The sequence below is a fragment of the Muscardinus avellanarius genome (genome assembly GCF_963383645.1).
Source record: "Muscardinus avellanarius genome assembly, chromosome: 1".
Classification (NCBI taxonomy): Eukaryota; Metazoa; Chordata; class Mammalia; order Rodentia; family Gliridae; genus Muscardinus; species Muscardinus avellanarius.
This window is the reverse complement of record NC_137786.1, coordinates 190,218,031-190,230,157: the sequence shown is the minus strand read 5'-3', so window position 1 is coordinate 190,230,157 and position 12,127 is coordinate 190,218,031. Positions and strand designations below refer to the sequence as shown.

General features: G+C 45.2%; 1 protein-coding gene across 1 annotated transcript; it reads left to right on the top strand.

Moving 5' to 3' along the window:
* Positions 1-1,970: 1,970 nt before the first annotated feature.
* CALCA (calcitonin related polypeptide alpha) lies at positions 1,971-4,242 on the top strand (the record flags this gene model as incomplete). The annotated part of the gene is made up of 3 exons (XM_080698664.1): positions 1,971-2,056; positions 3,053-3,190; positions 4,044-4,242. The coding sequence occupies 3 exons, from the start codon at positions 1,971-1,973 to the stop codon at positions 4,240-4,242; spliced, it is 423 nt and encodes a 140-aa protein (XP_080554790.1).
* Between the last annotated feature and the right edge of the window lie 7,885 nt (positions 4,243-12,127).

Sequence of the window (12,127 nt, the reverse complement as noted above, 5' to 3'; positions counted from 1 at the left end):
GGCTTTGGAAGCATCCCTCCCTTGCACCTTGCCCCTTAAGCCCAGCTAAGCATCGGACCCCTCCCCACCCGAAGAATCTAAACACATCTCGGGACTGCCCAACGTGAGGTAGGGATTCAGAACCTATCAATGGACATCTTCCGGGATCCCCTCTGCGGACCAGGAAACCTCTCCATCTCTGCCCAATGAGGGTCGGGCTTTAGGCTACTTCTCAGGACATTCCTTCAATGTGGAACTGTGGTCCCCATTTCAAAGACGAGTACACTGAGGCTCGTAAAGTTGCTTGCCCAGGATCACCCTGCCTGGAATGGCGCCGCTGGAACTGAGCTCAGGTCCAAGGAAGTCCTGTTCCCAGCTACAGCTACTTCCCCAGGGCCCAGCCCCTCTGCGGGTGACAGGACTTGCAGGGTCCAACACCCTGCGCGGGCGAGTCTCCATCCTGCCACCGCGGATCCTCCAAGTCTTGCTTGGGTCGGATTTGGGTGAGCCCGGAGTCCCTGCAGTCGGGGACCCTGCCCTCCAAAATAGCACAGCTAGAGTTGGGGTGGGCGCAAGTTCAGAGCCAAGAGGGAAGGAGGAGGTGAAATCTACCGTGACGTCAAACAGCTCTCAAATTCCCGCTCACTTTAAGGGCGTTTCTCGTTGATCCCTTCCATACCCCCCCCACTTCCATAAATGACCTCAATGCAAATACAAGTGGGGCCGTTCCGTAGGATGCTCCGGGTTCTGGAAGCATGGGGGTGACGCAATCTGGTTGGGGCACTGGACCCCTCAGCCCATTGGTTGCCCAGAGCTCCAGGACCCCTCCCGACCCACCGCCGCGGGAATAAGAGCAGCTGCAGGCGCTGGGAGGCACCAGAGCCACCGCACACCCCGAGTGTCGCCGCAACACTCTCGCAGGGCACTAGCTGGACGCTGTCATCGCCGCCGCAGCAGCAGCCTCTGCCCCAAAGCACCACCCGCCAGGTGAGCCTCAAGATTCCAGCCCAGGTGTGTGGTTCTACTTCTTCCCTCTTCTCTGTCTCTTGCTATCAGCCTATCTCTTAATTTTTCAGTCTCTCAGTCCTGGTCACTTCTGTCTCAGTCTCTTCATCTTAGTCCCACAGTCTGTTAGATTTATCCAGGGCCCGGCCCCCGCCCCAAGTAGGATTGTACAGTCACTCTGGGAGTTCTGCTCTCCTCGTGTGGCTTGGGCTCCAGTCTCATCTTCTCCCACTGCACACAGATTTAGACCAATCTCAGAACAGCTGAGCTCCCCAAGCATCCTCATGGAGCAGGATACAGGAGGAGCTTTTCTCAGATGGTGCCTACCAGACCACGTCTGGTGCCTAGCTTTCTCCGCAAACCAGGTTCAGAGAGTGGGTCGGCTGAACCGATGGCAAATGAGCTCACCGACTAAATGGCAGGCAGCCCCAAAGCCTCGCTGTGGCCCTGGAGTAGGAGAGGTGTCTTGGGTCCCAACTTTCAGACTCCGCTAAGCTTGGTTCTTGCAAGACCATTGAGTTGCCAGAAGGTGGAGCAGTTGAGCTCTTGGTTTTTCTGTTTCTCAAGAGATTCCAACTGCAGATAAATTCTCTCTCTACCTACCCTCTCCCACTCCATCCCCAGGTATGTGCAAAAGCCCCACACTGGAAGACAGCTCAGAGCTGGTGTGCCCAGCACCTTTAGAGTGTCCTGGAGACTCGACCAACAGGTTTATGTGCATTTGTGGGAGGTGACTAAGCTGCTGTGACCTCCCCACCCACCAGACCTGCTAAGATCATTGCTCCTCCACCTTGTTAAACTTGGGCTACATGCCCACTGGACCTTTCAGTGGTCCACTTGGCTGATGAGGAAACAAAGAAGAAAAATGTAGTGAATGTCTGAGGCCAGGAACCAAGGCAGACAGGAGGCCAAATCTAAGGGCTCACAGAACTTTGAACTGGTGCAGGGAATGGCAATGACGTCATTTTACCCTGCAGGGAGACATCATGGGCTTCGGGAAATTCTCCCCCTTCTTGGCTCTCAGCATCTTGGTCCTATACCAGACTGGCAACCTCCAGGCAGCACCTTACAGGTAAGATAACCTGAAAACTCAAGCTTCCCTCCCCTCTTGCTGTCCTGAAATCAACCCATTTTCTGTCTGTTGATTGTGCTGTTTAAAAATTGGAGGGAGGGCCAGGCATGGTGGCGCACGCTTGTAATCCCCGCGCTTGGGAGGCAGAGACAGGAGGATCATGCAGGTCCAAAGCCAGTGTGTGCTGGCTTAGGAGACCCTGTTTCCAAATAAAAATGTAAAAATAGGTCTGGGAGTGGAGCCCGGAGGTAGAAGGCTTCCAGGAAACCCAGTACCACCAAAAAAAAAAAAAAAAAAAAAAATTGGAGGGAGGAACGTGTGTGTGTGTGTGTGTGTGTGTGTGTACATACACATAAGTTTATTATAAACTTTATTATAATTCTTTCTGATATAAATAATATACCACACAATTTATAAATAGTAATAATATGTACACTACTTTATATTATAAATATTTATATACCCCCTTGATTGAGTCACAAAATGCTTTTGTTGCTTTTTACACAATTTTTCTAACAGCAGCTAACCTGTTCACCCAATCCAGCTATGATTTGATAAATAAATTGCATCCTAACCTGCTAACTGGTTTGACCATAGATTTGTTGTTATTAAATCTGACGTGTAATCTGTTGTGCTATTTCTTACCTACATATAAATTATATTAAACTGAAACCTTTTCCAGATTTAACACCAATTCTAAGTTTTATTATTTCATTTTTACTAATGGATGCCTTTAATACTTAGCTCACAAGATTCTTAAAAAGTCTAACCATCAGCTGTCATAAGCCTGTACAAACTGGCTCTGGTAGATCACTGCTTGGAGGCCACACCAGAGCCTGGTTCCCAGTGAGGACACCGGCATTGAGCCCTGTCCATTAAGAGTTGGGGCAGCTATGTCTTCAGGGGAAGACTCAGGAGCAGGAAGCCTGTCTGCCCATCCTGGGAGGGGGCAGGCAGGGGCTCAGAGCCTGCACTGGGCTGGCTTCCTCTCCACAGGTCAGCCTCAGACAGCAGCCCAGACCTGGCCTCACTCAGTGAGGAGGAAGCGCGCCTCCTGCTGGCTGCACTGGTGCAGGACTACGTGCAGATGAAAGCCAGGGAGCTGGAGCAGGAGCAGGAGACAGAGGACTCCAGGTGAGGCTCCCCACCTGGCCACCCTCCCCCGCCCCCCCCCCACATTAGCCAAGAAGGTGAATCCTAAGAGCTACAGGACTCCAGCAGCTGTGCTGTTCAGCAGAACTGGGGACCCAGACGTCCTCAGGCCCCACTGAAGATGGAGGTCAGCTGGAGGGACTGTTTAGATCACATTTAGAACATCCCTTTCTGAAAGTAGTTAGGGCAGGTATGGAATCGCTGATGACAGAAATTGATCTTGTGATCCTGGAAGGACCTCGCAGTGTGGGATGAATTAAAACTGGTAAGAGTAAAGCCTGAAGCTCAGGGATGGACCTGGTGTATCATGGGTGATTTTAGAAATGGGACTCCACCTAGTTAATTTGCATATGATAATCTTTCACACCCTCGAGGAGCCCCCATTTTATATTGCAAGGTAAAGGCAAAGCCTTCCAGGTAGAGCAATGTGTGAGGTAAGTCTGCGACATCTGTGGAGATGCCCATGTTGTCATAGGGCCAAGGAGAGCACCTTCTCCCACCCCAACTCCCTGTGTGCTCTGAGCCTGCAAAAGACCAGCCCCTGGCCTGGCCCCAGCACTGCCTGGCAAAGGCATGTATCACACCTGTGTTCACTCTAAGAATCCTCTGATGAGCATGGAGGAATGAGTAGCATGTGGAAAAGGCCACCCTTCCTTACTACTGCCTTGGCCCAAGGCCCCTCCCAGCTGTCCCAACACAGGATGCCTGAGCTGCCCTCCTGCCTGCCCCTCCCACCCCAGCGCACAGTCCCCCTGCCCAATCTAACCTTCTGCTGACTTGCCCACAGGGGCAGATCCCCGTGCATGGTTCTGTATGGCATGTCTTTTCCCTGCAGCCTGGACAGCCCCAGATCTAAGCGGTGTGGTAATCTGAGTACCTGCATGCTGGGCACCTACACACAGGACCTCAACAAGTTTCACACATTCCCCCAAACTTCAATTGGGGTTGGAGCACCTGGCAAGAAAAGGGATATGGTCAGCGACTCGGAGACAGACCACCGCCCTCGTGTCCGCATGCCCCAGGAGGCCAACTAAACCCCCCACCCCGTTCCTTTCTAATTCTTTCCTATATAACTTGGTGCATGTAGTTCCTCTCTAGTTGCTCTTTGGGCTGCTATTGGTGGCTTTCCTATGGCAGAGGATGTCTGGGATCTCAGATGGGCACAGAAAAGAGGATCCTCAGGTCAGAAGAGAATCATTCGGGAAGATATCAGACAGCTAGGGAGATCTCTGAGATCCCTGTGTATTTCATAGCAGAGCTTCTCTGTCCTGCTTCTGAATATGTCAGTCATTTGAGGAATAAAAGTGTTTTCTAAAAAGACCTGAGCTATGGTGGTCATTGCTCTAGCCTATGTCTCTGGCTTTGTGGTATTCAGGACCTATGCTTAGAAGTAGTCTTAGCCCTGGGGTAACTGGACTCAGAGTATGTTAAGATGCCCCCACAACTAAGCTCAAATAGCAAGAACAAGGGTGCTAAGGAACAGGTAAGCATGTCCAGGACCAGAGGCTGCAAACTCTGCTCTTCTTCCAGGTAAGCCCAGGAAATTTTTATTAAGAAGGGGTATTGTATGTCTACATACCAATATCTGGGATACCAATTCCTTATTAATGGGCTCAGAGGTCCCACCATAATTCACTCCTGGATCATAGGCCTTGGCTGACTTTTAGTCTGGTTTTTTTTTGTAGGAAAGATTGGCTGTTACAGCCCTGTGCTCCATGGCCAGTCACCCAGAGTCACCTTTGGGTTTCCTGACACCCCTGGGGATGTCTATGGGGAGTAATCATGACATTTTCCCCTAATGGCCTTGTGATTTTGTGCTCTGATAATTGTGTTTAGGAGAAACACTTAATGTTAATTGGTGCATCTGAGAGCAGCATCTTTTCCATGATGGTCCCATGGGGCAGGCTTCTTCCCTACCCCTCACTGAAAGGCCTTCTCTTTCTTCTCTATCCTGCAAACCAGCATTACTGCCCAAAAGAGAACTTGCAACACCGCCACCTGTGTGACCCATCGGCTGGCAGGCTTACTGAGCAGATCGGGGGGTGTGGTGAAAGATAACTTCGTGCCTACTGATGTGGGTTCCAACACCTTTGGCCGGCGCCGCAGGGACCTTCAGGATTAAGCAGGTATATGCTTCCAGGAAGAAGTTGACTGCCCCATACTATCTAAAGAAGGATGGATGGCCGAGTATTGCAAGGACTTAGTCCATGATATGCTACTCCCTGGGCCCATATGATTGAAAAAAAATCCATAGGGGAAGGTGCCCACACCAGTGTCTGGAGAAAGGATACTGGAATCCTTGAATTTGAGTTCACCTTCTGGTGTTTTTTTTTTTTTTCACTTTTTTTGTTACACTGAGATCTGCAATCTAGGATATAGAGATCTTATTGCCATTATAGTTGTGATTGCTCTAGCATTTGAGTTTAAAAGATAATGACATATGCCTTTAACATTTAGATGTAAAAGGTAATGACAGTATCCCCTTGACATATGTATTACAATGCCATATACTTTCGATTAAGAGCAGAGCCTTGGGTTTAAGAACTGTTTGCTCTCTGCTGGATACATGACCAGGAACCAGACATTGAACTCTCTATGGGCTTCAGTTTCTTTCTTTGTCAATTGAGGGCTTCAATAGTACCTATCACATAGCCTTAATATAAAGAGTAAATGAAATAATGTTTGTCAAAAGCCTAACAATTAATAAGCTCTAGCTGTTGTTGTCTTTTTTTTTTTTTAGGTCATAATGAAGCTAAACTCCACTTCATTTAATGTGTAATGAAAGCAATTTGTAGAGAAGGCTCCATGGAAGATATACATATTTGCATCCTTCTTCATATGGAAAACTATCTTGTCTGAAAGGAAATAAAGCTAAATGTAGAATAAGCTCCTGATGGTTACCTGCTGTGCATTGTTTTTATATTTGATTCTGTACTCAATAACCAAGTCAGCATGTGTCATTGGCTTATCTAGTAGCAATCTAGTCCTCATCAGCCATCCCGTTGATGTTGGCAGCTCTGCTAAACCTCAAGGGGACATGAAATCACTGCCTCTTGGGCCTCTGGGGACACGTGGTAATGCTGTGCCTTGATGGAGATATTTATTTAAAGAAATGTCAATGTTGTCATTCGTGAACATCAAAATTAAAAATGTATTTTCGATACCCTTAAATGGAATCTTTACTCTGTTTGTGTTGTTTTTCCGATGAGGCGTTTCGGGGGACTGTGAGCACTTTGTTGACCAGGCATACTCACTCAAAGCAGAAGCAACATGCTTTGGGTGGATTCTCAGTGTCTGGGGTTCTTCGTTTCTAGATAAGCATTCCTCGTTGGAATTAGAGCCCTGTACATGTGAAAGAGAACAATTCACATTTATTTCCAGAGGGGGCCCTGGTCCCCAGCCCCAGAGGTTACCCATGCACTTCTCCATCTCTCGGCTTTGCCCCATCCCATATCTGCCCCTCCTATCCTTCATGCACCCCTTAGCCTGCAAAGCCGTTTAGAAAGGATGGCTCAGAATTTGAAGTCAGGATCCCAGACAGGCCAACACAGAAAGATCATCAGTGCCATCCAGTACAACTTTTCATTCTGTGAGATACAGAGAATTGTCTTACTCAAGTTCCTGTAATAAATTTAATAAACATCTATACATTTAACAAACCCTTACTGAGCACCTGCTGCATGCTAGCATTATTCTCTGCTCTGAAAATGGAACATTGAACATGCCAGACAAAACTCTCTGTGTCCATGCAGTTTACATTCCAGTTGGGACCACCTGAGGTGATACATGCTATAGAATCTTGACCTCTCAGCATGGGAAAGAATCTGGGATGTCATGGGGTTTGATGTTTTATTCAATGTAGAAGTTTCCAAGCATCAATATCTGTGGCATCTGCTGGGCCCCTCTATGGCAAGTTACTGACACTAACACCAATGTGACTAGGCAAATAGTTTCATCAGTGGAAAGCTAGTCAATTAGGGGTGGTGAGTAGTTAGAAAATTCAGCCTCTGCAGAGTGTGATGGTACATGCCTGTTTTCCCAGTACTTAGGAGGCTAAGACAGGAGAATAAAAGATTTGAGACCAGCCTCAGCAACTTAGCAAAACTCCCACCAACCTAGTGAGACCCTGTTTCAAAACAAAGTTGTAAGGGCTGGAGGTGTAGCTAAGAGGTAGAGTGTACCTGGGCTCGATTTCTTGTAGAAAGAAAGAGGCAGGCAGAAGGAATGGAGGGAGGGAGGGAATGAAGGAGGGAAGGAGTAAGGGAGGGAGGAATGGAGAGAGCGAAGCATCAAACTCTCATACAAATGATTTTTATTATTTTCTCAGAATCATATAGCATTATGTCCTTTCCCCCCTTCTTATCTGTACTCAGCATGGTAGCAGAGCTGTCACTGTAAAAGGCAGATCAGACCGTGTCTTTCTTATGTTCAGAACACTCCGGTGACTCCCCATCTCACTGAGTAAACCCTTGAGGCCCTGCAGGGGCTACAGTAGCTGATGACCTCCCCTTCCTCTCCTCTCCTCCCACCCCATTACCTGGTTGGCTTCATCCCTTCTTTTTCCCCACACTGGATGTCTTAGTATCCTTCAACCCATCTTCAGGTTCTCAACCACTGCAAGCCTTTGTACTTGCCACTGTGCAGACCCCTCTTGTCTGCTGGTCCCCATCTCTGCCTTACCTTGACTCAAATGTCACCTTCCCTGACCATCCTTTCTGCAACTGCCCCACACCTACACAACGCATTCTGACCCTCTTCTTTGCTTAATGTTTTCCTCCTTGCCACTTTTACCTTCTACCATAAATTTTAGTCATTTATTTTATTTTTGTGTCCTTCATCTTAAATATAAGTTTCACAGAGCAGGGATATGTTCGCTTTGTTGGTTGCTAGATTTCCAACCCACAAAAAAGTGCGCCCCAATATTGAGTGAATAAATAAAGTTATCTTCTTCACCTTTATGTTTTTGTTCCACTCTCAGGTTCCTTCTGGGCCTGATTTTCTTCAGTTTAAAATTTCCCAAGACCCTTAATCTTCAGAAATCACCTGGATAGTGAATCTTTCAACTGCCTGGAAACTTCAATGGCCACCAGTTGGCACTAATTCTGTTTCCCGCTTCGAGTCCTTCACAGACTATTTCTTCAGTTTAGACACAACTCTAACTCCACTCATTCTCCTCTGCTTTTTTAATTTTGTCCAGATTTTCTTCTTTCCCTACAGCAAAGCATGCAGGTGTGATACCTACCCATAACCCATGAGCAAGAAAAGTAAATATTTGTTGTGGTAAGCCACTGACATTAAGGTTGCTTTTGTGCAGTGCCCCTGTGGCAATAGTTAACTAATTTATAAGATTTGAGGGGAATTCTATGCTGAATTATGTCTCTCTCAAATTCATATGGTGAAACCCTACTCCAATATGACCATATTTGGAGGAAGAGCCTTTAAGGAGGTAAGTAAAGTTAAATGAGGTGATACGGGCAGGGCTCTAAGAAGAAGAGGAAGATTCCTCTCACTCTCCACACACACAGAGAAGAGGCCGGGTGCAAACACCGTGAGAAAGCTGCTTCCTGCAAGCCAAGAAGAGAGGGCTCACCAGACACCAACCTGACGGCCCCCAATTGGGATTTCCAGCCTCCAGAACTGTGAGAATATAAAATGTTGCTGTTGAGCCGCCCAGCCTGTGGTATTCTGTTATGGCAGCTGTGCAGACTGAAATATGAACTCTTAGAGAACAGAATTATTTTTGCTATCAGAACCTCTTATTGAGACTTTGGATGATAGGTCAATTTGCTAGATGGCTAATTTGTCAAATTTACTTATTTCTTTTGACTAATTCACTTTAGTAAGCATTTTTATTTGGTCTTCTTAAAATCATCTTACAGAAAGTTCATTTTGTCTCTATTCCAGCCTTTTGCTGCTTAAACTGGATGATATATATCTTAAATAAATTAATTGTGGTTTATTCATATAATGGGTATATATAATACACCACATAGTACTAAGTATAAATATATGTATCGACTTTGGATAAATGTCAAACATAATGTTGAGTAAAAAATTGCAAAGAATACATACCAAGTGATACCGTATGTTTTAAGTTTGAAGTATACATAACAATACCATATATACACGCATTTAGCAAAAGTATCATATCAGGTATTGGGATGATAAGCATAACACTTAAAAGAGTAATTAACTTTGAGTGGAGAGGAATAAAAGATCATGAAGAGAGGTATGGCTTCTACCAAAGTTTTATTTCCAAAGGTTTTCATTTCTATGCTGTAAAGATATACATATAGATATTCATTATATTCATAATTAATAAAAAGAATAAATATAGGAATAAGTCTTTTTAAGATAAGGCAATTTCCACAAAATATAAGATAGGAATATGTTAGTAAAGCTTCCTAATATAGATAAAAAAAATAATTCAAGGCAAAAAGAATGCCATATGGGAAAAGAAAAGGTATCACATACCAGAAAAAAGTAATAGAGAAAGAAGCTTTATTTATCAGGAACACATACACACCAATAACACGGTCTCAAATTGTGCAAAAATACAACTGAATCACTGTTGTTAGATAATTAATGCACTCTTCTTAGTAAGCTATGGGCTTCTAGGATCATCTTCCCAGTGCCTGCTTCCAAGTTAGCTATGAAAATAGCTCCTGAGGATACGACAGATTCAGACACCACATAATGATTATACCCACAAAGAGGTGATGGGTCTTATTAATTATCTAGTAATATCTTCTTATACCAATACTCTTTATTAAATAAACAAACAAATTCTACATCTATTTGAATACTACCCTACCACATGCAGATATTCTGGCCTTTCTTTTCTCTCCTCCTAGTACAGCCATGCACCAGTAACACCATTGAAAGGCTATTAGAGCTGAATAGGATTCCACTGTGCATACATGCAACAATTTTGTTATCCAGCTAGTTAAAGGGTAAATGTTTTTCTCTCATATGTGAAAGGGAAGCTAGAGGGGACTTCCGGGAAGATGGCGACCGAGAAATGCAGGGCTTAAGAGCCCCGCTAACAACCAATCTTCATTACCACAAAATCAGTGCCTTTCATAGGCAGAAAACACCATCACCAAAGAAACAGAAAAATCACCAGGCTCCAGAGAGAAAGCGGACTGAGAACAGAGCTCAGAGCCACAGAGGAGATACACCGGCCTCACGCCCGAGGACGCGGTAGCAGCGCCATACTGCCGGCGGCAGCGGCGAACACACCGGACGGCTACAGCAAGCCGAGGTGAGCCGCTGCGGAACAGCCAGGCGGGATTTTTCAGCGCAGAGAGCATCTAAAGCTCCCAGTGGCTGAGCTCAACACAGGCTGCAGGGATTCAGAGTGGAATTCAAAACCAAGAAGAAATAAGCCAGCCTCACGGCCGAGGGCATAGCAACGGTGCCATATTGCCACCGGCAGCAGCAGCAGCGAATTCACCAAGTCCAGTACGGCTACATCTGCGTACTCAAGAACAGTGAGTCAAATTGCAGGCCACAGAGGAGAAATCCCAGTACTGTACTCCCTGGGACTTGACCCAGTGGGGAAGTGGCGGTGGCAGAGATGTCACACCATAGGAGAACGTGCAACCTGGCACCCCCCACAGTCTAAAGCAGCCTCTATCGACTCCCTGGGTCGGAGACTCTGTGATACAACCCAGTAAAGGAGTAGTGGGGTCTGAGATACTACTGACTCGAGATCCAGAGCACCTTAAGCAAAGTCATAGTGACCCAAGGGAAGAACCCAGAGAAGGCACAAACTTCCGAAATCATGGGAAAGAGGAATAATACTGGAGCAATGAATGCCCACAACCCCACAACATCAGAACCCGATAAAACAGAAAATCAGAGATTTCTAGAAGATCAAATCAGGAAAATAACTGTAGAAATAAGAGAGGTGCTTCGAAAAGAACTCAGAGAGAGCCAAACAGAGATAAAGGATGCAATTAATGAAGTAAAGGCCTCAATTCAAAGCATGAACAACCGATTAGACCACATGGAGAACAGAATCTCGCTCTTAGAAGATGATCATTTCAAAAATGAACGCATAGTTTCTAATCTAGGAAAAAATATCCGACAGCAGGAATCTGACATTGAAGAAATATGGGCCCATTTTAAGAGAGCTAACCTAAGAATAATTGGAATAGAGGAGGGAAAAGAAAGTGAAACCAAAGGGATCAACAATCTCTTCAAGGAAGTAATAGCAGAAAATTTTCCAAACATAGAGCAAGAGGTTGATACACAGATCCAGGAAACTTATAGAACTCCCTTTAGACAGGATCCGAGAAGAGGATCCCCACGCCACATAATTGTCAAAATGACCAATGTGGAAGCCAAGCAGAGAATCTTAAAGGCAACAAAAACAAAGGGTCAAGTGACATTCAGGGGAAAACCAATTAGAATCACTCCAGACTTCCCAAACCAAGTCATGGGAGCCAGAAGGGCTTGGAGTAACATATTCCAAACTCTGAAAGAAAACAACTTCCAGCCAAAAATTTTCTACCCAGCAAAACTTTCTATCAAATTAGATGGAAAAATAAGAAGCTTCCATGACAAACAGAAACTGAAGGAATTTATGTCTTCAAAACCAGCGCTAGAGAAAATACTCAGAGATTAACTACAAAGAAGAAATAGGTAACACACACCAGAACCAGAGAAGCAAAATTTTCCATCCAACAGACAACTAAGATTGGTTATCTGTGGAGATTCATTATTTTTGTTAGTTTTTTACCTATCTCTAAATTGAATTGTTTGCCTTTATTGTTGTTAATTTTTAGGATTTCTAGTTGGAATATTAATATACCTTCAGATATAGCATTTGGAAATATTTTATCCAATTCTATTAGTAACTTTTAACTCTGTTTACGTTGTCTTTGGATATATAATTTTTTTTATTTTTTAGGG